The following is a 27,886-nucleotide window of genomic DNA, read 5'->3' as shown; positions in this document are numbered from 1 at the left end:
TCTTCATTGGCTACCCTATAGAAGCATGAATTGTTTTTATTTATTTATTTTTGTTACATTTGTACCCCGCACTTTCCAACTCATGGCAGGCTCAATGCGGCTTTACATGGGGCAATGGAGGGTTAAGTGACTTGCCCAGAGTCCCACTAGCAACATTCCATGTAGAAGTCGGCCCTTGCAGATCACCAATGTGGCCGCGCAAGCTTCTGCTTCTGTGAGTCTGACGTCCTGCACGTACGTGCAGGACGTCAGACTCACAGAAACAGAAGCCTGCGCAGCCTTCTACATGGAATGTTGCTAGTGGAATAGCAACATTCCATGCAGAATGTCCAATAGTAGCAACATTCCATGTAGAATCTCCAATAGTATCTATTTTATTTTTGTTACATTTGTACCCTGTGCTTTCCCACTCATGGCAGGCTCAATGCGGCTTACGTGGGGCAATGGACGGTTAAGTGACTTGCCCAAAGTCACAAGGAGCTGCCTGTGCCTGAAGTGGGAATCAAACTCAGTTCCCCAGGACCAAAGTCCACCACCCTAACCACTAGGCCACTCCTCCACTGTTGCTACTATTTGAGATTCTACATGGAACCAACATTCCATGTGGAAGTCAGCCCTTGCAGATCACCAATGTGGCTGCGCTGGCTTCTGCTTCTGTGAGTCTGACGTCCTGCACGTACGTGCAGGACGTCAGACTCACAGAAACAGAAGCCTGTGCAGCCTTCTACATGGAATGTTGCTAGTGGAATAGCAACATTATATGTAGAATATCCAATAGTAGCAACATTCCATGTAGAATCTCCAATAGTAGCAACATTCCATGTAGAATCTCTAATAGTAGCAACATTCCATGTAGAATCTCCAATAGTAGCAACATTCCATGTAGAATCTCCAATAGTATCTATTTTGTTTTTGTTACATTTGAACCCTGTGCTTTCCCACTCATGGCAGGCTCAATGCGGCTTACATGGGGCAATGGAGGGTTAAGTGACTTGCCCAGAGTCCCAAGGAGCTGCCCTGTGCCTGAAGTGCGAATCAAACTCAGTTCCCCAGGACCAAAGTCCACCACCCTAACCACTAGGCCACTCCTCCACTGTTGCTACTATTTGAGATTCTACATGGAACCAACATTCCATGTGGAAGTCAGCCCTTGCAGATCACCAATGTGGCCGCGCTGGCTTCTGCTTCTGTGAGTCTGACGTCCTGCACGTACGTGCAGGACGTCAGACTCACAGAAACAGAAGCCTGTGCAGCCTTCTACATGGAATGTTGATAGTGGAATAGCAACATTCCATGTAGAATCTCCAATAGTAGCAACATTCCATGTAGAATCTCCAATAGTAGCAACATTCCATGTAGAATCTCCAATAATATCTATTTTATTTTTGTTACATTTGTACCCTGCGCTTTCCCACTCATGGCAGGCTCAATGCGGCTTACATGGGGCAATGGAGGGTTAAGTGACTTGTCCAGAGTCACAAGGAGCTGCCTGTGCCTGAAGTGGGAATCGAACTCAGTTCCTCCGTTCCCCAGGACCAAAGTCCACTATCCTAACCACTAGGCCACTCCTCCACTGTTGCTACTATTTGAGATTCTACATGGAACCAACATTCCATGTGGAAGTCAGCCCTTTCAGATCACCAGTGTGGCCGCGCTGGCTTCTGCTTCTGTGAGTCTGACGTCCTGCACGTATGTGCAGGACGTCAGACTCACAGAAACAGAAGCCTGTGCAGCCTTCTACATGGAATGTTGCTAGTGGAATAGCAACATTCCATGTAGAATCTCCAATAGTAGCAACATTCCATCTAGAATCTCCAATAGTATCAACATTCCATGTAGAATCTCCAATAGTAGCAACATTCCGTCTAGAATCTCCAATAGTAGCAACATTCCATGCAGAATCTCCAATAGTATCAACATTCCATGCAGAATCTCCAATAGTAGCAACATTCCATCTAGAATCTCCAATAATATCTATTTTATTTTTGTTACATTTGTACCCTGCGCTTTTCCACTCATGGCAGGCTCAATGCGGCTTACATGGGGCAATGGAGGGTTAAGTGACTTGCCCAGAGTCCCAAGGAGCTGCCCTGTGCCTGAAGTGCGAATCAAACTCAGTTCCCCAGGACCAAAGTCCACCACCCTAACCACTAGGCCACTCCTCCACTGTTGCTACTATTTGAGATTCTACATGGAACCAACATTCCATGTGGAAGTCAGCCCTTGCAGATCACCAATGTGGCCGCGCTGGCTTCTGCTTCTGTGAGTCTGACGTCCTGCACGTACGTGCAGGACGTCAGACTCACAGAAACAGAAGCCTGTGCAGCCTTCTACATGGAATGTTGATAGTGGAATAGCAACATTCCATGTAGAATCTCCAATAGTAGCAACATTCCATGTAGAATCTCCAATAGTAGCAACATTCCATGTAGAATCTCCAATAATATCTATTTTATTTTTGTTACATTTGTACCCTGCGCTTTTCCACTCATGGCAGGCTCAATGCGGCTTACATGGGGCAATGGAGGGTTAAGTGACTTGCCCAGAGTCCCAAGGAGCTGCCTGTGCCTGAAGTGGGAATCAAACTCAGTTCCTCAGTTCCCCAGGACCAAAGTCCACCACCCTAACCACTAGGCCACTCCTCCACACTTTACACTTTGATGTTTAGTTTTTAGAACATTATATGTTGATGCTGCAGATGATTTTCTCTTATTTTCCTTGTCAGGTACTTCTTTTAAGGGTCAAAGTGTGGATTGTCTTACTTTGCAGCTGCCATCTTTGAAAGGTGTTAAATATAGATTGCTATATGGTCAATCTGTAGTTTTCCATGCCATTAGAATTTGAAACTTTCTTCCATCGGGTATTCGTTTTTTTTCTCTTATCTGTTTCAGAGAAAACTGTAAACTTTTCTTTTGGCAAAGTCTGTTTGTGAATTTAGGAGATTGATTCTTTCTAAGGATGTAAAAAGAATTGAAGCGGTGCAAAGAAAAGCGATGAGAATGGTATGGGGTTTGCGTTACAAGACGTATGAGGAGAGACTTGCTGAACTAAACATGTATACTCTGGAGGAAAGGAGAAACAGGGGTGATATGATACAGACGTTCAAATATTTGAAAGGTATTAATCCGCAAACGAACCTTTTCCGGAGATGGGAAGGCGGTAGAACGAGAGGACATGAAATGAGATTGAAGGGGGGCAGGAAGTATTTTTTCACAGAGAGAGTAGTGGATGCTTGGAATGCCCTCCCGCGGGAGGTGGTGGAAATGAAAACGGTAACGGAATTCAAACATACGTGAGATAAACATAAAGGAATCCTGTTCAGAAGGAATGGATCCTAAGGAGCTTAGCCGAGATTGGGTGGCAGAGCCGGTGGCAGGAGGTGGGGATGGTGCTGGGCAGACTTATACGGTCTGTGCCAGAGCCGGTAGTGGGAGGCGGGACTGGTGGTTGGGAGGCAGGGATAGTGCTGGGCAGACTTATACGGTCTGTGCCAGAGCTGGTCGTGGGAGAAGGGACTGGTGGTTGGGAGGTGGGGATAGTGCTGGGCAGACTTATACGGTCTGTGCCAGAGCCGGTGGTGGGAGAAGGGACTGGTGGTTGGGAGGTGGGGATAGTGCTGGGCAGACTTATATGGTCTGTGCCAGAGCCGGTGGCGGGAGGTGGGGATGGTGCTGGGCAGACTTATACAGTCTGTGCCAGAGCCGGTGGTGGGAGGCGGGACTGGTGGTTGGGAGGCGGGGATAGTGCTGGGCAGACTTATACAGTCTGTGCCCTGAAGAGCACAGGTACAAATCAAGGTAAGGTATACCCAAAACGTAGCACATATGAGTTATCTTGTTGGGCAGACTGGATGGACCGTGCAGGTCTTTTTCTGCCGTCATCTACTATGTTACTATGAGGCATATTTTCAAAGCACTTAGCCTTCCAAAGTTCCATAGAAACCTATGGAACTTTGGAAGGCTAAGTGCTTTGAAAATATGCCTATATGTTACTATGTATGTTAATATGATTTACTTTTTCTTTTGTTACCTATGTGATTGTAATGCTTGGGTGTTTTTGTTATCTGCCTCTCACCCCTTTTTTTTAGGGGATTAGGCGGGATACAAGCCTCTAGTATAGTATTGTAAAATGTTCACACATTTTGTTTTTTCCTTTTTAAAGGAGACTTCATGGGAATCGTATTGCCCAGACTCAGTTGATGCACGACTTATTGATGGCTGTAAAAGTTTCGATGGTCCTGGTGCAAAAAGTACAGGTGAATGATCAAGAATGTCTTCAGAGAGATCCTGATTCTGATGTCTGGCACAGCATGAGTGGAATGCTCCGCTGCCTCACGAATGTGTTAATGGATGGTAAGTGTCTGCGTCATTTGCACAGTTGGGAATTCTATCCTTAGATCCTTCTTCCTGCTGGAGGGAAAGGTCTATACTCTGTTTCATAACTTTTGCAATACTGTGCATGGCAGAAAGTTTACCACATAGTGATAAAGAGGCCAGTTTTCAGAAGCCATTTACTACAACATGACGAGAGGCATCCCTAGGATAGAGGTTAGGGTGAAGAATGCATTTTCAAAATTACACACAGAAAAAGTGGAAGTAGAGAGGGGCTATCAGTTTTAAATACCTCGACATTCCCATGATATATTACCATACTACTCAGAACCAGAGGAGACAAAATACATTCTTAGTTACAGTAAGAGAGAGAGCATGTTCGATTTTGTGACTTCAATTATTTTGGAACAGTGATGTATATAGGAAAAATATTAAATAATGGAATGGTATTAGTGCAGCTGCTTGCTGCTACTGGATTTGGAAATTTGAGAAAAACCGATTGGGAAATTTTGCAGACTTGCCCAATAACATCTTAAGACGTTGACCTGGCTAAGGGTTTCTAGGTCTCATCTCAGTTCAGTCCAGTTTTTAGTGACTTAAAGAATATATTGTAATGCCAAATAAGGGCTAGATCATAAGCACATCAGCATTGCCACGCTGGGAAAAGACCAAAGGTCCATCAAGCCCAGCACTCTGTCTCCGACAGTGGCCAATTCAGGCCCCAAGAACCTGGCAAAAACCCCAAAATTTAATAACGATCAATGGACTTTTCCTTCAGAAATCTGTCCAGACCCCTTTAAACTCAGCAAGGCCAGCTGCCGTCACTACCTTCTCCGGCAATGAGTTCCAGAGTCTAACTACGCGCTGAGTAAAGATCTTATCCTGTAACTAATCAGGAGCTTGGCTAGTAGCACTGTAACTTAATCAGCAATTTTCAACTATCCCTTTATAGCTATGTGTTTTGATTTATGACTAGCCGTTAAGCCCGTAAAAACGGGTGAGTATTGCAGCCCTCCTCTCTCCCCTGGCCTCACCCCGTCCACTGATCCTCCCCCACATATCCAGCGACTCTCCTCTTTCCCTTGGCCTCCCCCCCTCCCCCCACGTCCAGCAACCCTCCTCTGTGCCCTGCTCTCACCCAAAGTCCAGCAGCCATGGCCTCTCCCCCCTGCCCTCCCCCCATGTCCAGCTACCCTCATCGCCGCTGCTCCCTCCCCCCTCCGTGCCGGGCCCCCTGCACTGACCTGACAGCGCCTCTCACCTCCGTGTGAAAGCGCTACAGGCAGCAGCAGATCGCTCTGCTGCTGCCTGCAGCGCTTCCACACGGAGGTGAGAGGCGCTGTCAGGTCAGTGCAGGGGGTCCGATGCGGCGGCGGGGGGGAGGGGGTAGGTTGTTTTGCGCGATGTTCCTTTTCAGGCAGCAGCAGCGGCGTCCGAAAATTCGACTCCGTTTCCCTCTCTGTTCCGCCCTCTGACGTCATGACGTCTTGACGCGAGGGCGGGACAGAGAGGGAAGTCTGTACTGCGCATTTGCAAGTGAGTACAGTCACTTGCCGTTTATGTTTGATGGCCTTTTTGCTATCCTAAATTAATCCATATAGTTATAAGGATAGCGGCTGTATATTTCTAATTCTCTGTTAGAGGTAAGTGGAATGTCCTTACTTCACTCTAGCAACGACTGGATTAGAGGGCAGCCAAAACTGAATCTATGGCCAAAATTCATCACTTGGTTTCAGCTGAAACTTACTTGGCACCTGAACGAGAACAGCCCCCACTTCATCTATCTCCTCTCTTTTTCTCCCCCCCCCCCCCCCCCCCCCCCACTGTGAATAGAAGGAACTTCTTCCCCACCATCCTGAGCAGAAGAAGCCACCCTCCATCTCCCGCTCAGGCCTGTTGTATCATTGATAGTCTAATGGCTAGTTGGGGCACGAGCAATACCCAGTCACTCCTGCCCATGCCAGCTCTGCTGACAAAATGGCTGGCGGAACCTCCTGTGGCAATCTCGCGAGACTGCTGCGGGAGGTCCCTGCAGCCATTTTGAGATTGGAGCCAACATGGGTAGAAGTGACTGGGGAGTAGTCTGTAAGAATTTTCAGCTGAAAATTCATGGAAAAGGCACTTGTCCATATAGCCACAGCTGCTACAGGTTAAGTGCTTTTGACTCGGGCCCATAATATTATTCTAATAGTAGGCCTTTCAGAAGAAAACAGATTTTGGGCCCTATTTACTAAGGTGCACGAACGTTTTTAGTGCGTGCTAAAAATTAGCGCACGCTAACCATGTAGATGCTGCTAGGAATATAATGAGCATCTACACGGTTAGCGCGCGCTAATATTTAATGCGTGCTAAAAACACTAGTGTGCCCTTAGCGCAGCTTAGTAAACAGGGTCCTTTGTTTTCAGTGCTCTAGACAGAATTCAGATGTCTACTCCTTTGTCTGTCGTCACATGCTTAATGAGGTATTCCATAACACATCTAGCTTGACGGCCTTGAAATGTTAAAAAATATGGATTAGCAGTATAAATATGGCCGCCTGTTTTATGATGATACGTTTTTAAGCTTGAATTAATTGTATTTTTTTCTTATTTAGAATAAAGCTAAGAGCTTTACTAATAAATACTCTTAAACCTTATCCCCTAAAGTATGGATAATTAAACTGGAGATCTTGAATTCATATTTTGTTTTCTTGTACTGAAAATTTGTGGGAGGGGGAGGGGTGAGGTTGGGTGGGAAAAGTTATCATTTTAGAAATAGTTCAATGAAAACTCTGTACAAGAACTAACAATTATGGGCCAGATTCAGTAAATGGCACTGAAAAATTGTCGCCGGAAAAAAAAAAAATCAGTGCTGTACTATTAAGGATGCTCCTGGCTGAGTGTCCTTTTATAGAGAGAGCGCATAGTGCCAATTCCCACGCCCAACTTTGGGCTTGAAGACTTCAGGCATAAATCCTGCTGTGCAAGTTGGGTGTGCATCCCCAGTATTTTATAACACTGCTTCCAAATTTTCAGAATTCCCCTAACCCACCAACGACACTCCCAGGGCTGCGTCCCCTTTGGGTTGCACTATGGGATTTGGGCATCCAGTGTTATTGGGCGACCTTTATAGAATCTGGAGATATGTGTCTTTTGGGTCTCTGGTACTCTGCTTTCTGATTTGTCTCCTTAGTAAAAACAGTTTTGTTAGTTCTGTGCGTTCCATAATGGTAGAAAATGAAAGATGATTGAAGTCCTGGTTCTGTAATGGGAGAATTTTAAAGATGCATGACGTTGGCTAGGATGTTTTATATAGCTCTTCCCCACCCTTCTCCTCCCCCTTCAAAAATTGTTTTGACTTTTCTGAAACAGTGTTGGAAAAGTTTCCAAAGCAGAAAAACACATTCTTATTACAAAAGATATTGTGCAATGCAGAGTTTTCAGTTTTTGCAGAATTTGAATGTGAGCTGATGGGAGGGAAGGTGCAAAGGGAACTGCTGGAGTCCGGACCCAGATGCCACCGTCTGCTATTGCTCCCTCACCAAGCCAGTCCCCATTATTCTGTCAGTCTCCCTTTGCCTTGTCCTGTTTCTCACAGTCATGGCTCCCATAAAAGCTGTTGCTTTATGAAACTGAATCACAAAATTGTATCTATTATTCTCCGAGGACAAGCAGGCTGCTTGTTCTCACGACTGGGTGACGTCCGCGGCAGCCCCCACCAACCGGAAGAAGCTTCGTGGGCGGTCCGCACGCGGGGCACGCCCACCGCGCATGCGCGGCCGTCCTCCCGCTCGTGCGCGACCGTTCCCGCCAGTCTTTTCTTTTCCGCGCCTGGAGAGAGTCGTGCCGTCGCCGCTCTCTCTTAGCAGCCCCGGAAAGACCGTCGCGTTTACGCGATTTTGTTTACTTTTTGTTTAATTTTTGTTAATTCTGTTGCCGCGCGCTCCTGTTTTTCTTTTTCGAAAAAAAAAAAATAATAATAGAGCACGCGCTCCCTTTTCCCTCGTTTTTCTAGCGAGGGCGTTGCGTTGCGGCCTTGTGGCCGCGCGATCGATTTATTTTTCCGAGGTGTGATTTCCGCCACCATCGACGACTTTAACTTCGCCGACGCGATTTTTCCGTCGATGTCCTCGAAGGTCCCGAGTGGATTTAAGAAGTGTGGTCGGTGCGGCCGGCCGATCTTGTAGACCGACACCCACGCTTGGTGCCTCCAGTGCCTCGGGCCGGAGCACAATATCAAGTCGTGTTCTCTGTGTCTCGGTCTCCGGAAACGGACTCAGTTGCGAGGCAAGTTCTGCGGGACCGTCTTTTTGGAACTTGCGCCGGCCCCTCGACGTCGACCTCGACGGCATCGGTATCGACGCCCAGTCCTTCGGTACCAGTATCGATGCCCGAGAAATCGGCACCGATGGCATCGACCCCAGGAGAACAATTACCCCCAAGTGGTGTATTACTTCAATAGCTGCTTGATTAAGAAGCACCCTCAGATAATCCCACTGTGAGTGACACACAGTAATTCTCTGTGGTCCAGTGGTGCAGCACCTCATTCATCGGGTTGCTCCTATTTTTCTGTTCTTTTAAAAAAAATGCTATATCCCAATACAAGTGCTGGTAGACTGGTATTATTTTATGTGTATTTTTTTGTTTTTATGTGCCCGACCAGTCTTAAATTCCTTGCCACGCTAATGTCTCAACGTACTTAATAATGCAAGGTAACTACTGTGTCAATATAACCAATTACTTATCTGAGTCTTATATCCAAGTTGTGCCACTTGGGGGTAATTGTTTTCCTGGTTTTTGTAAGAAATGCTTTATGAAACTGTGTAGCTCTTGGTATACCCGAGCCAGGCAGTGTCCAAAATCCTGCACTAGTCTTGCAAGATTGCACCGTGTAAAATGCAGAAATCTAATAGCCATATTGGTCCTTGGATTCACAGGAGGTTCTGATAAATGTGTTCTGTGAACTTTCGAGATTACATAAATCCCTTCTTCAGAAGTGCATTGAGATTGTGTTTTCTGTGTTCCTCAGAGGGGCTTCTGCAGAATGTTCAAAGTACTTCAGGACTGGCTGTTATTCTTTACACTAAGATAATGTTAAAGCCAGCTGAAAAGCTTCCAGGTTTGGTAAGTATTGTTCTTTGTCTTAGAATTAAAACATGCTTTTTTTTTTCATAAGCCTTCATGAGTTTTTAATGTTTAGATTCTTCATTAGGTTAATGTTCTCTCATTTGTTTACTCTTTTTTTTTTTGCTGTCGTATACAATATATTTAATATTGAGGCATTGTTTTTCATCTTTCTTTGGACAATGAGTTAAGTGGACATATGTTTAGGAGCATGGGCATGTGGATTTTTTCTTGTCATGTGTAGAGGAGTGTGGTAGCCGTGTTAGTCCACTCTTAAGGTTATCAATAGAAATCAAACAAAATAAAACATGGAAAAGAAAATAAGATGATACCTTTTTTATTGGACATAACTTAATACATTTCTTGATTAGCTTTCGAAGGTTGCCCTTCTTCGTCAGATCGGAAATAAGCAAATGTGCTAGCTGACAGTGTATATAAGTGAAAACATTCAAGCATTACTATGACAGTCTGACAGGGTGGGAGGATGGGGGTGGGTAGGTGGTATGCATGGGGACATCAAAGCATATCATTGATATTCTAACAGGATGGGTGTGGATAGGTGAGGGGTGGGGTGATCAACAGAGACATACAGCTTTATGGTTTATAATGGGCTAGGAACCCCAGATCCTTGTTAAGTCCTTTCTGTTGGGTGTTAAAATATTTAATCACTCGGACTTCAAAGGTCTTACGTTCTTGTATGGTTTTAAAGTTACCTTTCAGGTCCTGGTCCTGTAAAATGCTGACCAACAGGCGTGGGAGCCCTACTGGCACCAGTATTGTGGTATATATCATTCAGTGTAAAAAATGTAACGAAGGATGCTATATTGGAGAAACAGGCCAGATGCTTAAGACAAGATTCAATTTACATAGACATCACATGAACAATACTGGTGCCAGTAGGGCTCCCACGCCTGTTGGTCAGCATTTTACAGGACCAGGACACTGTACCAGTGACTTCACAGTGAGAATCCTGAAAGGTAACTTTAAAACCATACAAGAACGTAAGACCTTTGAAGTCAGAATGATTGAATATTTTAACACCCAACAGAAAGGACTTAACAAGGATCTGGGGTTCCTAGCCCATTATAAACCATAAAGCTGTATGTCTCTGTTGATCACCCCACCCCTCACCTATCCACACCCATCCTGTTAGAATATCAATGATATGCTTTGATGTCCCCATGCATACCTCCTACCCACCCCCATCCTCCCACCTTGTCAGACTGTCATAGTAATGCTTGAATGTTTTCACTTATATACACTGTCAGCTAGCACATTTGCTTAGTTCCGATCTGACGAAGAAGGGCAACCTTCGAAAGCTAATCAAGACATATATTAAGTTATGTCCAATAAAAAAGGTATCATCTTATTTTCTTTTCCATGTTTTATTTTGTTTGATTTCTTGTCATGTGGAATCTCTTATACAAAAATCTTTTTCTACACAATGAAGAAGTTGAAGGCAATTCACAAGTACTTTTGATTCCATACATTTTCGATTGTTAGTTCAGGCTTTAGTCTTATCAAGAACTGTCTATTGCCATATTGTTTATATTAGATGGTCAAAAAGCCTGATAAAAAGGATACAATTGGTGCAAAGTACAGCTGCTAGGCTGATATTTTTGTTCTCCAAATATGAGTCAGTAACTCCATTTACTGTTGGAATTGCACTGACTCCCCGTTGAAGCAAGGGCTCAATTTAAAATATGCACAATTATTTTTAAGATCATGAATGGATTAGCACCATGATTGGTTTATTCTTATTCATAATGGCCTAATTTATCAGACCCGTACAGACGTTTTTACATTTTCTGTTGGTAAAACAACTTAAATCTTGGAAAACATTTAATTCTTCACTCCATTATCAAGCTTTGATATGGAACTTATTGCCACTGTCACTTCGAGTTACCACTAACTATTTTTTGTTTCGTAAAAAGCCTAAAAACGTGGTCGTTTAATAAGTATTTACAATTCAGTAATTGAAAAGTATTAGTTTATACATTGTAATTCCTGGATGTTTTATTGTCTAGTTTCTTGTCTATTGTTATCTGCATAGAACTGGATAGATTAATGTGGAATAGAAGCTGTGTATAACATAACATAGGGCACAAGGTCGGAGCTTAGTACCGTCTTTCTGGTTAGCAGTAAAATCAAACCCATGCCTGTAATAAGCAAGGAGAGGAGAAGATGGAGGTAAGAAAGAGACGCTGTGCTACAGAGGCTTACGAACATAGTGTTGGCGGAAAAAGAGATTCCTGCAGTGTCTCAGAAAACTTTCGAGTTTAAGAGAAAATCTGATTTGCAGAAAAAAAAATTAATTAATTTCACTTCACAGACATGGATTAGGTATGAGAAGTTTTTTTTTTTTATCATTTTGGCTTTGTTTGGGGTTGAAAGCATCTACTTTTGTCTAACAACATTGTGTTGCTTGCAGGTCAGCGACCTCCTCCTCCTCCATCCAGCAGAATGGGGGAATGCACCAGACTGGTTTAGGAGCAGTTGTGGAAACCTCTGTAAAGAAGTGCCGCCTGATTCCATTCTCCTTTTTCTGTGTCAAGGAGCTCTGGCCATGTTAGAATGGAGAAATGCAAACACGGGTCGGAAAGGAGAGAAACTGTTCTTAGATATTTTAATGGTTTTATTAACACTTAGCTCTCGGTAAATCTCTTTTTTTTATTAATTTATTTAGATTTTGCTCACACCTTTTTCAGTAGTAGCTCAAGGTGAGTTACATTCAGGTACACTGGATATTTCTCTGTCCCAGGAGGGCTCACAATCTAAGTTTGTACCTGAGGGCAATGGAGGGTTAAGTGACTTGCCCAAGATCACAAGGAGCAGCAGTGGGATTTGAACCGGCCACCTCTGGATTGCAAGAGCAGTGCTCTAACCACTAGGCCACTCCTCCACTATAGCAACATTTCATCTAGAATCTCAAATAGTAGCAACATTCCAGAATCTCAAAAAGTGGCAACATTCCATGTAGAATCTTCAATAGTAGCAGCATTCCATATACTTATTTATTTATTTACATTTACTCACACCTTTTTCAGTAGTAGCTCAAGGTGAGTTATATTCAGGTACTCTGGATATTTCTCTGTCCCAGAAGGGCTCACAATCTAAGTTTGTACCTGAGGCAATGGAGGGTTAAGTGATTTGCCCAAGATCACAAGGAGCAGCAGTGGGATTTGAACAGGCCATCTCTGGGTTGCTAGACCGGTGCTCTAACCACTAGGCTACTCCTCCACTAGCAACATTCTGTCTAGAATCTCAAACAGTAGCAACATTCCATGTAGAAGCATGCCCTTGCAGATGAGCAATGCAGCCGCGCAGGCTTCTGTTTCTGTGAGTCTGACATCCTGCTAGTGGAATAGCAACATTAACATTCCATGTAGAATCTCAAATAGTAGCAAGAGAATCTCAATAGTAGCAACATTCCATCTAGAATCTCCAATAGTAGCAACATTCCATGTAGAATCTCAAATAATAGCAAGATTCCATCTAGAATCTCAAATATTTATTTAGATTTTACTCACACCTTTTTCAGTAGTAGCTCAAGGTGAGTTACATTCAGGTACTCTGGATATTTCTCTGTCCCAGGAGGGCTCACAATCTAAGTTTGTACCTGAGGCAGTGGAGGGTTAGGTGACTTGCCCAAGATCACAAGGAGCAGCAGTGGGATTTGAACAGGCCACCTCTGGGTTGCTAGACCGGTGCTCTAACCACTAGGCTACTCCTCCTCTAGCAACATTCTGTCTAGAATCTCAAACAGTAGCAACATTCCATGTAGAAGCATGCCCTTGCAGATGAGCAATGCGGCCGCGCAGGCTTCTGTTTCTGTGAGTCTGACATCCTGCTAGTGGAATAGCAACATTAACATTCCATGTAGAATCTCAAATAGTAGTAGCAAGAGAATCTCAATAGTAGCAACATTCCATGTAGAATCTCAAATAGCAAGATTCCATCTAGAATCTCAAATATTTATTTAGATTTTACTCACACCTTTTTCAGTAGTAGCTCAAGGTGAGTTACATTCAGGTACTCTGGATATTTCTCTGTCCCAGGAGGGCTCACAATCTAAGTTTGTACCTGAGGCAATGGAGGGTTAAGTGACTTGCCCAAGATCACAAGGAGCAGCAGTGGGATTTGAACCGGCCACCTCTGGATTGCAAGAGCAGTGCTCTAACCACTAGGCCACTCCTCCACTAGCAACATTCCATCTAGAATCTCAAATAGTAGCAACATTCCAGAATCTCAAAAAGTGGCAACATTACATGTAGAATCTTCAATAGTAGCAACATTCCATATATTTATTTATTTGGATTTGCTCACACCTTTTTCAGTAGTAGCTCAAGGTGAGTTACATTCAGGTACTCTGGATATTTCTCTGTCCCAGGAGGCCTCACAATCTAAGTCTGTACCTGAGGCAATGGAGGGTTAGGTGTCTTGGCCAAGATCACAAGGTGCTGCAGTGGGATTTGAACCAGCCACCTCTGGATTGCAAGACCGGTGCTCTAACCACTAGGCCACTCCTCCACTCCCTTTTGCCTTCCTTTTTTTTTTTTTTCTTGGGTTTTTTTTTTTTGATTGTGTCACTATAACTTGTAGAAAATCAACACGAGAAGCTATGGAGGTCATTCTAGAATCCTTGTGTGGGCTTCTGAACAAATAAATAACAGTAAATGCCCTATGTATAACGATTTTAGAAAAGCATTTTTGTGTGTATATGTGAGTATGTGTTAAAGGCTGCTTGTAAAATTACCCTGCTTGTACTTAAGTGTATGTGACTTTGGAGTAGGTAGATTTGTGGTAGTCCGTGGGTGGAGTTTGGATTTACACGTGTACTATGTTAAGTACATGTGAACATTTTGTATTAGCTTCTGAGCAAGTATGCACCTTAGTCCACAAAATCATTCACGGCGAAGCCCCTGCATACATGTCTGACTTAATAGACCTGCCACCCAGAAACGCTAAAAGATCGTCCCGAACCTTCCTCAATCTCCATTTCCCTAAGTGCAAAGGCATAAAATACAAAGTACTGCACGGATCAACCTTCGCATACATGAGCGCACAACTCTGGAATACACTACCACGCAACCTGAAAATGATCTACGAACTGACCAACTTCCGCAAATTACTGAAGACTTATCTCTTTGAGAAAATCTACGGCAAGGACCAAAACACATGAAGTCCATACAAACTAATAGATACGCACCAATACACTCTCTTCTGAATTCTCTTCTCCCGTATCTTCACCACTCTTAAAACCCTACCCACAGATAAAATTGTCAGACCTTTATGTCCCCCTGACACTGTTTGTCCCCTTCTCAATTCACCACTGTTATATTCCGCTGTTCTACTCCCATATGATATCCTGAATTTACTCTGTCTTCCCATAACTCTTCATAATGTAATCCATAATCGTATTACAACTAATTGTATTTCCATCACTTACAATGTATTGTAAGCCACACTGAGCCCGCAAATAGGTGGGAAAATGTGGGATACAAATGCAAATAAATAAAAAAATAAATATCAGTGGTATTTTTTAGTTGTGGATTTCTGCAGCTTTTATGGGGCAATATTTTATGTTTCAACATTTTTTATTGATTTCATTACAAAAGCCGGTGCAGTTAATAGCAAAATAATTCAACTGTAAAGAATCCACAGCAGCATAACAGATAACATCAAAAAGTAAGAGCTAGTCATCAGAATTTTGTTATGTCTACCCCCCCACCCAAACAAAAGCAGCCCCCTCTCCACCAGGGCAAAGAAAATCACATGGGTCACTGGACCCTTATTCTTGTAGCCCCAGACCCCTATAGAGCTAGTTCTTGAGACGACCCTCCACATCTTTGAAGCCCCCTCCCCCCCTTTGCAGCCATCAAGCCCTATTCCTGGTGGTGTTGCCCCCCCCCCCCCCCCACCGAGCTATCCCCCAAACAAAAGCATGCTGATTCCACTTAAATGTGGTTCAACAGCAAACTACGTTCCCTAGGACTCAAGGTATGCAGATAAGCAGTCCACACCAGCAAAAAGGATTTTCTCAGAGGACAAGCTGCCATAATTCTCACAACTGGCTAATGTGATCCTTCATTGCCTAGTCCGGAGCTTCTAACAAGCTTCGCAAGTGTGTTGTGGACCACGAGACATGCTTCAACACACATTCGTGAGTGCTTTCCCGCCTGTCGCGAGAGCACGGTTATGGCAGTTCCTTTTTTACTGCGGTGGAGGGTGGCTGCATTTATGGCTGTTCTTCACTTGCTCAGTCTGAAAGAGTTGTTTTGGTACCTTTTTGCAATTTTTTTTTTTCGCAGCATTTTTCATGTGCCCCTGTTCAGGTTCTTTTTCCTTCCCCTTATTTTCTTAGTTTCATTTTTTTCCCCAATTTTAGGTTTCCTTTGCTTTTCCGTGTCATAAGGCCGATTTTAGGCCTTGCCTTTGGATGGTTTTTTCTGTATTTTTTCTCTGGTGCCTTGCCCCTTTTTCTGGCACTATAGTGTCATTTGATTTGGCTATGGAAGTTTTCCCTTTCATGTCCACAAAAGTTCCAAGTGGCTTTAAGCGCTGTACCCTTATGGTGCAATTGAACCATCTCTGCTAAGGACACCCATTTGTGGTGTCTTCAGTGTTTAGGGCTAACCACAGCCCTACTAACTGTATCCTCTGTCTTCATATAAGAAAAGGACCCAGTTAGCCAACGATAGAGAATTTTGGAGCCAGGTCTGATTCCTCGACGTCAGTATCTATGTTGAGTATTGCATTGGGAGCATTGGCGGCTGCTAGACCAATGGACACTGGGAGCAGTGCCGCATCGAGTAAGTCTCCACCTGCCTTGGTGCCAACTGCTTTGCAGGGCCCCGGGACTGACTAGTGTCGGATCTGACCCCGAGGCGACATAAAGTTTAGATGTCATCCTCGTTGCCCCTGAGGAATCTGGATGCCCAGCTTCTGGCGAAGGCCAAGAAGCATCGGCATTGATCCCCCTCGACACACAGTGCCAGGAGCTCTGGGACATTGAGGGATTAGGCACCCGAGAAGCATTGGCGATAGGAGGACTGCACCTCCTCTATTCAAGAGGTGCCGATGCATCGGTCTCCCAGTAACCAGGACCAGACTCTCGTCTCAACCCTGGCAGCTTTGCAGCCTGTCTCTGCACCGATGCCTCAGCTTTTCTCAACGTTGGCCCTTGATGAGTGCATCTGGGCCTTGCTCCCTGAGCTTCTGGATGACGTTTTGCAATGATATGCATCAGCATTGGGAGTGCTTGCGCCTACCTTGCCCTCTGTTCGGCCCTGCTTGGTCCTCGGCCTGCGGTGTGGCATTGGTGTTGACTGCCACCCAAGTCACTACACCCTTGACGTTGGTGGAGGAAGCTTCGCTGAAGTCAAGGAGGGAACAGACTTCTCGACGCCCCTCTCAAGGACATGGTTCCTCTAAGTCTAGGCAGGCTCTGTCGTGGCCCTCCCATGAGGAAGTGTTGTCTGACACTGACAAGAAGTGCTCATAGGAGTCAGAGGAGGATCCATGGTACTTTTCGGAGGATGAGTCCTACGGCATCATCTCTGAATCATCCCCTCCACTTGAAAGGAGAAAATCTCTTCCGGAGAACCTTTGTTTCTCTTCTTTTGTGAAGGAAATTGCTGCTGCCATTTCATTTCCTTTGGAGGTGGAGGACGAGCCCAGGTCCAAGATGCTTCAGGCCCTGGACTATAAATCTTCTCCTAGAGAGGCTGTTACTGTACCTTTGCATGAGATCCTGCAGGAAGTTCTCATGCGGAATTGGGAACCCCCTCTTTTGGTCCTGGTACTGCCCAAGAAGATCGATACTATGGATTGGATCCACAGTACACCTGGTTTTGATAAGCCTCAGTTGCCTCATCATTCCATGGTGGTGGAATCCGCCCTCAAAAGTGCCAGGAGTTCTAGAGACTATGCTTTGGCACCTCCAGGCAGAGAAGCTAGAACCTTGGACTCTCTTGGGAGGAAGATGTTTAAGGCCTCTATGCTCATGCCACATATTCAGTGTTACCAGCTCTTCATGAGCGTCTGCTTGCTGAACTCAGTGCACAAGTTACTGGACTTGGCTGATTCTTTCCAACCAGAGCAGGCCGAGTCGGTTCACCTGTTGGCCAAGAAGTAAGTTCTTGGCCAGGGGTGCATATGACACTTCTAGCAAGTCTGAGGCGTAGGTACATTACCTCTTCTCGCCAGCCTGCTCAGGCTCAGCCCCCGCGCGCTCGTTCTCGTCAACAGCATGCACCTAAGATCCCTGCTGCTCCCCAGTCAAAGCTGGATCCAGCAAGTACACTTTTACAGCAACTATGCTTTACTGGAGCCAGTAAAAAACTTGTTGGAGGACAATACTCGGGAGTCCATACAGATGACTATTCGGGTGCTCAAGCTACTGGGATTCGTCTTAAAGTACCCTAGTCCCATCTACACCTGCCCTGTGTAGCAATTTGAATTCATTGGAACCCTGCTTGATACACAGAAGGTTCGAGCCTACTTCCCAGAGCCGAGGGCAGACCCTCTTGTCACAAATGCTTCTCATGTTTGAACCTCTCAGCATGTCATGGCTTGGCAGATGTTGAGGTTGCTGGGCCAAATTGAGTCCACAGTCTGTAACATCCATGGCACATCTCCACATGAGAACTGCCCAATGGACCCTGGCTTTTCAGTGGTCCCAAGCCATGGGGAGTCTGGAAGATGTCATTCTAGTGTCCCCAGAGCTTGCTTTCTCACAGTTGTGGTGGACAATTCGATCCAATTTGACTCTAGGTCTTCCATTCCAAATTCGTCAGCCGCAAAAAGTGCTGATGACAGATGCATCTCTTCTGGGGTGGGGAGCTCATGTAGATGGGCTCCACACTCAAAGGGCTTGGTCTGCCCAGGAAACAGATCTCCAGATCAATCTTCTGGAGCTTTGGGCGATCTGGAATGCTCTAAAGGCTTTTGAGAGATTGGCTGTCTCATCAAATTGTGCTCATTCAAACAGACGATCAGGTTGCCATATATTACACCAACAAGCAGGGGGGCACTGGATCACGCCTTCTGTGTCAGGGGGCCGTCGGGATGTGGCGTTGGGCTTTCCAGCATGGCATGGTCCTTTGCACCACTTATTTGGCGGGCAAAAACAACAGTCTGGCCAACAGACTGAGTAGGATCATGCAACCGCACGAGTGGTCTGTCCATATGGGCGTTGCCCGTGAGATCTTCCGAGCATGGGGCTATCCCTTGGTGGATCTCTTTGCCACTCACATCAATCACAAAATTCTTCATTTCTGTTTCTGGCTGTAGGCTCACGACAGGCTAGCGTCAGATTTATTTATTTATTGCATTTGTATCCCACATTTTCCCACCTTTTTGCGGGCTCAGTGTGGCTTACAATACATTATGAATGATGGAAATACAGTTTGTCTTCCTCCTGCATTGGTGGTCAGGTCTTCTGTATGTGTATCCTCCCATACCCCTTGTGGGGAAACCTTTGCTGAAGCTCAAGCAAGACTGCAAAACCATGATTCTCTGAGGACAAGCAGGCTGCTTGTTCTCTCATGTGGGATCAACGTCCGCGGCAGCCCAGGAATCGAGAAAAATTTTGCAAGCAAAATAATAAAGTCTTTCCAGAGAGTTCCGTCGCGCGAACGACTTCCCGCACACTGCGCGAGTGTGCCTCTTTAGTTCCTTTTTCTCCACGGTGAGGTGTGTTTCGTTTTACGCGTCGCGCCTCTCTCAGGCCCAGGAAGAACTTCTCTGTGAGAATTGCTTCTTGCTTGTTTCTGTTTTTTGATTTAAGTATTAAAAAAAAAAAAAAAAAAGGGTAGTTACAAGTAGTTTCCCGTACTTCTTTTACTTTTTTCCCTTTTAAAGTTTCCTTTCTTTTTTGTCACGGCCGGCCTTTTCCCCTTTTTTGTGCTTTTTCTTTTTTGGCACAATCGCGTCGTTTGATTTCGCCGAAGCCATTTTTTCTTCCATGCCATCGAAGACACCCAGCGGCTTCAAACGTTGTACTCGGTGCAACGGGACCATCTCAGGTACAGATACTCACGCCTGGTGTATCCAGTGCCTTGGTCCCGACCATAGCCATCTCTGGCCGTCTTCAAATCTAAGGTAAAAGCCCACCTTTTTGATGCTGCTTTTAACTCCTAACCCTTGTTCACTTGTTCACAACCCTTATTTTATCATCCTCACTTTAATATTCCCTTATCTCTTGTTTGTCCTGTTTGTCTGTCCTAATTAGATTGTAAGCTCTGATGAGCAGGGACTGTCTCTTCATGTTCACGTGTACAGCGCTGCATACGTCTAGTAGCGCTATAGAAATGATAAGTAGTAGTAGTAGCTTCTCTACCACCGCCAACTCCAGGCTCCGCTCATTCTGCCTCGCCTCACCCTACGCTTGGAACAACCTTCCTGAGCCCTTACGCCAAGCCCCCTCCCTGCCCGTCTTCAAGTCTTTGCTTAAAGCCCACCTCTTCAATGCTGCGTTCGGCACCTAACCCTTACCGTTCAGTGAATCCAGACTGCCCCAATTTGACTGTCCCTATCGGACCGACCGTTCACTTGTCTATTAGATTGTAAGCTCTTTGAGCAGGGACTGTCTCTCTTTGTTAAATTGTACAGCGCTGCGTAACCCTAGTAGCGCTCTAGAAATGTTAAGTAGTAGTAGTAGTAATATTGTTTTTAAAATTTTCATTCAGTCAGTTTTCCTTACTTGCCATCTCGCTGGTGGAATATTCTACTGGTAGAAGTCAGGTCTTTTCCATCTTATGGCCTATTTCGTAGGGCTTTAAAATCTTTTGTTTATTATGAATATTCCTGACGACTTAAGTGATAATGAGAATATATTAATCATGGATGAAGTTTTTGTGTTCTGTATACTTATTGCTGTTTAATGTTTTACTAATCTGTAAGCCACACTGAACATTACGGCTAATGTGGGATACAAATGGCTAATGTAATGTTGAAGGGGACATCTTGGGGATAGTTTAGGCATGCTAGAAAAGTATGCAAGTATTTCCAGTTTTGCAACGGCAAGAAACACACACAGCATTTACATATCTGAGGCAAGTGTAAGTGACAGGCAACTGCCCATTTAAGACTTAGGCTTTGGATCAATGATTTGGGAGTATTGTATTTGTCTGTTTGGTGTTTAAAACTACCTCAGCCAAAAAATTATAATTTCATAGCTTGGCTCCTTGTGGACATCTAGTTTTATAAAATCTGGCACTTACATGCGTAGGTTTCAGATCTACTGATTACACATGTACAGTAAGTGCCATATTTTTTCATATCCAGAGCTCTCAGTCGTGCCACAATTTATTTTTGAATGTGTTTCTTTGTAAAATAGCTTCTCCAGCTGTACGTGCTGACTTGCCCACATATATATCCCCACATAGTTATAGGTATTTTAAAAAAAGGTTCCATGTTCAGCGAGCCTTTTTTCTTTTTGTTTTCTTTATTTAAATCTGTATTTGTAGCAAAGCAGTTGGTAAAACATACAAATCTAAAAGAAATAGCAAAATTAACCCCCTCTCCCCAAATTGCTTCTGTCCATAAAATCTTATCGCAGTCATTCCCATAACTGAAACATGTGAATATGCACTAACCGTAGGTATCAAGTTAAAAGGATCAAGTGTCTGAAAAATATCAGTGACTGCCTGGAGATGAATTTGGTTCTCTCCTTTGTAAATAAATGTCCTAAATCTTATGAAATGCTTGATTTATGCCCATTTTTCAGCACTGTCAGTTTGGACATAAGACAAAATCAAGTTTCTGCAGTACATTATTTAGAGAGCCGTTTGTATAGTATTCTGCTAATTGTGAATATTCAGGCTTGGATGACCCTTTGCTTACCTACACAACCCATGCAAAATTGGTCTCTATGGGGCTCGTTTTCAAAGCACTTAGACTTACAAAGTTTCATAGGTTACTATGGAACTCTGTAAGTCTAAATTCTTTGAAGATATGCTTCTGTTCTAGCCTATTATTGAAGGGGGGCAGACTCAAGAAAAATGTCAGGAAGTATTTTTTCACGGAGAGAGTGTGGATGCTTGGAATGCCCTCCCGGGGGAGGTGGTGGAAATGAAAACGGTAACAGAATTCAAACACGCGTGGGATAAACATAAAGGAATCCTGTTCAGAAGGAATGGATCCTAAGGAGCTTAGCCAAGATTGGGTGGCAGAGCCGGTGGCGGGAGGCGGGGATAGTGCTGGGCAGACTTATACGGTCTGTGCCAGAGCCGGTGGTGGGAGGGCGGGACTGGTGGTTGGGAGGTGGGGATGGTGCTGGGCAGACTTATATGGTCTGTGCCAGAGCCGGTGGTGGGAGGGCGGGACTGGTGGTTGGGAGGTGGGGATGGTGCTGGGCAGACTTATACGGTCTGTGCCAGAGCCGGTGGTGGGAGGGCGGGACTGGTGGTTGGGAGGTGGGGATGGTGCTGGGCAGACTTATACGGTCTGTGCCAGAGCCGGTGGTGGGAGGGCGGGACTGGTGGTTGGGAGGTGGGGATGGTGCTGGGCAGACTTATACGGTCTGTGCCAGAGCCGGTGGTGGGAGGGCGGGACTGGTGGTTGGGAGGTGGGGATGGTGCTGGGCAGACTTATACGGTCTATGCCAGAACCGGTGGTGGGAGGTGGGGCTGGTGGCTGGGAGGCGGGGATAGTGCTGGGCAGACTTACACGGTCTGTGCCCTGAAAAGGACAGGTACAAATCAATATCAGGTATACACAAAAAGTAGCACATGTGAGTTTATCTTGTTGGGCAGACTGGATGGACCATGCAGGTCTTTTTCTGCCATCATTTACTATGTTATATTAGAACTTAATCCTAAAGCACATCAGAAGAGAAAATAAATAGCAGAGATGTAGCCCCCAAGACAATAACCAGAACAGATGTATACATTAACTATGGCTTGCTTTTCTTAGTTCAGATTTAAATCTGGAGTATATTTTCTCACTTTTCTTTTTTTTTTTTTTTTTTAATAGATTAAAGGATTCCAGCCTGGCTATGTCAGTATCCAGGATTTTAGCCATTTGGACTATGTCGGCATTGGATGTTCTCGGTTCATGCTCACAGGATTTGAAAGACAGTCTGAATGGAAATTCGGACACGCTTAGAAAACTTTTGGATTATGTCTATACACATTGGGAGCATCCACTGGATGCAGTTAGGCACCAGACCAAAGTAGTATTGAAAAATGTTCTCCAAATCCACCGGCTTACCATTGATGGAGCAGATGTCAAAAGCGACCCCTTCTTTTCACAGCTTATAGGCAGTTTGCTAAGTTTAGAATGGCATAGAAAAGGGAAGTATGCTTCCCTTGCCTGCCTTGTGGAGTGTGTGGGCATCGAAAGCGTTCTAACAATGGATAGAACAATCCCAGCTCAGATCTTAGATGTTATGAGCGATCAGTCATTTGCACCGTATGCGAGCAATCTCTTGGAAACTATGTTTATGAACCATAGGAATCTGCTTGCATCTACCTCTAAAGAAGACTCCTGGATTGAGCAGTGGCATGAGACGTGGGTCTCTCCGCTTCTCTCAATACTATGCGAAGGAAATCCTGACCAAACCACTTACATTATTGACTATCATCTGCCCAAGTTGCTGAAGTGTAACCCTGAAAGTGTGCATTACATGGTGAAGAATCTTCAGTCTTCTGCTAATACTAGTGTTGGTAAGAAACTTAGTTTCAATTAGATGAGCTGCTGCACTTCTAGAAATGTGTTGTGATGCTTACATATTACTAGGAAGATGAAGTTTTTTCTGTTGAAGGCAGCCTGTAGATAGGGAGTCCCATGAGTGAAGATTTTATTATCCTGCCTGTTCTTGGAGAAAACAGTTATTTACCTGTAGCAGGTGTAGAAGAAAAGGATCCTCAGGAGCTTAGCCTAGAATGGGTGGCAGAGCTGGTGGTTGGGAGGTGGAGCTAGTGTGGGCAGATGTATACGGTCTGTGCTGGGGCTGGTGGTTGGGAGGGGGGACTAGTGCTGGGCATACTTATACGGTCTGTGCCAGGGCTGGTGGTTGGGTGGTAGGGATAGTGCTGGGCAGACTTATACGGTCTGTGCCAGAGCTGGTGGTTGGGAGGCGGGGATAGTGCTGGGCAGACTTATACAGTCTGTGCCAGAGCCGGTGGTGGGTGGCAGGGATAGTGCTGGGCAGACTTATACGGTCTGTGCCAGAGCTGGTGGTTGGGAGGCGGGGATAGTGCTGGGCAGACTTATACGGTCTGTGCCAGGGCTGGTGGTTGGGTGGCAGGGATAGTGCTGGGCAGACTTATACGGTCTGTGCCAGAGCTGGTGGTTGGGAGGCGGGGATAGTGCTGGGCAAACTTATACGGTCTGTGCCAGAGCCGGTGGTGGGTGGCAGGGATAGTGCTGGGCAGACTTATACGGTCTGTGCCAGAGCTGGTGGTTGGGAGGCGGGGTTGGTGGTTGGGAGGCGGGGATAGGGCTGGCCAGACTTATACGGTCTGTGCACTGAAGAGGACAGTACAAATAAAAAAAGTAGCACATATGAATTTATCTTCTTGGGCAGACTGGATGGACCGTGCAGGTCTTTTTCTGCCGTCATCTACTATGTTACTATGTAAGTTGTGGTGTTAGGTGGCAGCTATGTGCCAGAAGTAGAATAATATGCTTGGGTCGAAGTTTGCAACTACCTCCAAATGTCATGTTGTCCTGTTTTAATGATGTGTTCTTTCTTGAGTATGCTAAGGTACCATTTCACAAAAAAAGGTACATCAAATGTTAAGTCGGGTGGGTGTCTTGGCTTCAGCACTGATTTATGTGGGTTTAGTGGCTACTTATTTTGGGGTAATTCTGTACAGGTCGCCAAAATTTAGGTGCCTAAATTATGTGCATTTATAACCTGCATTTGTCCAAGATGGGGAACAATGGAACATAAGTAAGTAAAACATAAATTGCAAAACAAGAAAACAACAAAAAAATGACAGCAATAGTCCAAATGGCTGTAAGATCACAACAGGTCATAGGCCTGTCCAAATAAATGGTTTTTCAGCTTTAGCTTGAAAGACCTGAATTTCTTTTGCTGTCTCAGTACCAAGGGCAACTTATTCCACTTCCCGGGACCAGTGATTGAAAATGTTCATTTCTTGTTTGACCAAGTCGTAAGCACTGATAATTAGGCACTTCAAGCACACAGACATGCAGAGACCGCAAAGGTCTCAATGGCACATACAATGCAGATTGTCCCACAAATAGAAAGATGAATCCTGATACAATTCAAGATGGACAAGCAGTAACAACTTAAACTTAGTTCAATGGGTCACAGGCAGCCAGCGCAGGTTTTTTTTCTTTCAAGAAAGGAGACACCATGGTTCAGATAAGAACAGTCTCAACTACTACAGCTATGTTCACACATTGGTGTTCATTTTATAGCATGTAGAAAAAAGTCATCACTGACTGAAAAACCCTCAGTTATTTGTTTTTTTTTACTTTTTATTGAAAATTTTTTTTTTTATAAATACGATGTCCTCCAAATTAATTAACTGTAATGTCTAAGTGAAACTAAAAATAAAATGTTCACTTATTAGAAAAAAAAGCATGGCCGTTCACTTATCTTGTCATATTGTCTTTTCAATTCCGTGCCTGTTCCATCTCAGTACTGCGCCGGTTCCTACGGTCCCGTTTCGAATATCTTCATCAGGGAACCCGCTCACACCAAGGTTTCAGCGCCAGGCATGCTTTGCTCTGTGGATGCTCTTCTCATCTCCCACCTATAAGCACAGTCATTCCGAAGGAACCAATTGTCCTACTGAGTGGGAAGAAGGCTGCAGGCTCCCCTCCGGCTTCAGCTTTACAAAGGGTGATATTCTTCTTGGGGGAGGACTTTGCAGAATTTTCACAGAGAGGTTTTGTTTAGATATTGCTGATGACAGCTAGAAATAAAAGGATTGTAAAAGTCAAAGCTAAATAAATTTCTTGCCAAATCTGAGCATGTCTTCTGTTGTCCGTGTGGTTACAAAACTAGGGGGCCAATACTTAAAACTAACTCCAGCTGTAAGGAATTAGCACCAGGTTTATGCACACGTTTTACAGCTCCGAATGCTCAGAAGGATTGAACTCCGGTGCTAATGTGCGCGCCAAAGATGGCCGCAAATTGCATTCTAATAAGTACATAAGTAATGCCTTACTGGGAAAAGACCAAAGGTCCATCGAGCCCAGCATCCTGTCCATGACAGCGGCCAATCCAGGCCAAGGGCACCTGGCCAGCTTCCCAAACGTACAAACATTCTATACAATCAAGCCATTGTGACATCACTAATGAGGTTGGCTCTTATTGGTGGAATGAGCCACTATGACATCACAATAGGTTAAATCACTGCTCTATGTAATAAAAGTGAGCCATGTAGAGGACATAAGTACATAAGTAATGCCAGACTGGGAAAAGACCAAGGGTCCATCGAGCCCAGCATCCTGTCCACGACAGCGGCCAATCCAGGCCAAGGGCACCTGGCAAGCTTCCCAAACGTGCAAACATTCTATACATGTTATTCCTGGAATTGTGGATTTTCCCAAGTCCATTTAGTAGTGGTTTATGGACTTGTCCTTTAGGAAACCGTCTAGCCCCTTTTTAAACTCTGCTAAGCTAACTGCCTTCACCATGTTCTCCGGCAACGAATTCCAGAATTTAATTATACGTTGGGTGAAGAAACATTTTCTCCGATTTGTTTTAAATTTACTACACTGTAGTTTCATCGCATGCCCCCTAGTCCTAGTATTTTTGGAAAGTGTGAACAGATGCTTCACATCCACCTGTTCCACTCCACTCATTATTTTATATACCTCTATCATGTCTCCCCTCAGCCGTCTCTTCTCCAAGCTGAAAAGCCCTAGCCTCCTTAGTCTTTCTTTAAACGGTTGCTATTGAAGTCACTAACCTTTCCTTCCTAATGCTCAGATGGCAGTGCTGCAATGCCCAGAAGCAAATGATGGCCTATAATGCCAAAAACCTACTGCCAACTCAGGGGCAGCATAGAGGGGTTTGGCGTCTTTTGGAAGCAGAAGGAAGCCTGTATAGCTTCTAAGCGTCGATAGTGAGAAAAAAAAACTTGTGTGAATCCTAGCAAAACCAAAAGTGAAAGCACATATTGGCCCTGTTTTTCTGCACTTACATTTTTGAAAGGCTCATATTTAAAGGTGCAGAAGAATGTACTTAAACTTCCGGTTTTGTCTGACATGCGCACAAGAGCTGCACTTACTATGAAACTTTTGTGTGATGTGCCAGGCACATTCCTCCTCCCCTTGCTTTTGGTTTAATATTGTGAATTATCTGTGCATAAAATTTGAATATCATTTGCTTTGAGCATTGGTCAGCTATTTTTCTGCGCAGTTGTTGTGCTGTGGAATTCCCATTGTGGGCTTTAGCACTTGGGCTTTGAGCATCGACTCCTAGAAGAAATCATGTTCCATCAGGAGTTAATGGGTTTTTGTTGAACTTGTGGGAAATACTAAGTCCTGGAATGTATTGCCAGAGAAACTGACTGACTTGTCATCTTAGATAATAAAGGCAGACTAGAATTGCTATACTTAGATGCACCCAAGACAAATTTTCTGTGGTTGCATTTAGGGCTGAGAAAGCAATGATATTGTTGTAATAAATGGCCATTACAGCATTTTCTTTGTATTTTTACAGCAGAATGTATTAATATGATGGTGAACTTCTATCTTTTCCTGAGGTGGCTGAGTCTTGAGCTTGTTATTTGGGTTACTGTAATCGGACCTGTTTGATTATTCATGTCTTTATTGCCTCAGGATCCAGCAGTAACAGAGGTGCTTTAGGAGCCTTGATGGCTTGTCTGAGAACAGCTAGAGCTCATGGCCACCTAACTTTCACTGATAATTTTGTATGGCATGAACCGGTATCCACTGGATTAATTAAACAAGGCTTAGTCCATCGACATGATCAGGTAAGTCATGCAAAACGTATTCTGTTTGGTTTACAGTTTGAAGATGCCTTTGTCTATGTACATTGTATTTTTAGATTTTTAAATGTTTTTTTTTAAATTTATTTTATTTAAAGCATTTATATCCCACATTTTCCCACTGGTTGTAGGCTCAATGTGGCTTTTTATTTTCGTGATTGGGGAGGGGAGGTTTAGGTGATGCCATTCACTGTTAGTCACTACATGGTCTTAACCGGTATGTCATGGTACACTGCTGGGCCATTAAAATTTGGTTGGCTACAGAGGGAAGGCTGGATTGCTTAAAACTGCACTGCCGATCACAAAGCCTTGTTCCCTCTTTTCCCTGGTGTCCTGTGCTGTAGCCTCCCATTGGTAGGGCTGAGTCATCTAGCAGCACATCTTACCTGGTACTGCCTCTTTGTCTTCTGCTGATTGTCCTCCTGAGCTCAGAACTCTCTCTTCCACCTGTGAGACTGCAGGGCTCGGTGTGGTTTGATTTCAGAGGGAAGCCAATAGAGAAGGAGGTGCA

General features: G+C 44.5%; 1 protein-coding gene across 1 annotated transcript in view; it reads left to right on the top strand.

Moving 5' to 3' along the window:
- THADA (THADA armadillo repeat containing) overlaps window positions 1–27,886 on the top strand; it is a 649,870-nt gene that overhangs the window by 45,299 nt on the left and 576,685 nt on the right. The window contains 5 exon segments of the mRNA XM_030195792.1: window positions 4,162–4,352; window positions 9,339–9,433; window positions 11,865–12,088; window positions 22,412–23,103; window positions 27,206–27,360. Coding sequence (XP_030051652.1) covers window positions 4,162–4,352; window positions 9,339–9,433; window positions 11,865–12,088; window positions 22,412–23,103; window positions 27,206–27,360 — 1,357 coding nt within the window.

Source organism: Microcaecilia unicolor, chromosome 3 (genome assembly GCF_901765095.1).
Source record: "Microcaecilia unicolor chromosome 3, aMicUni1.1, whole genome shotgun sequence".
In the NCBI taxonomy this organism is placed as follows: Eukaryota; Metazoa; Chordata; class Amphibia; order Gymnophiona; family Siphonopidae; genus Microcaecilia; species Microcaecilia unicolor.
The sequence above is the reverse complement of the archived record's forward strand: the minus strand, read 5'-3'. Positions and strand labels throughout refer to the sequence as shown.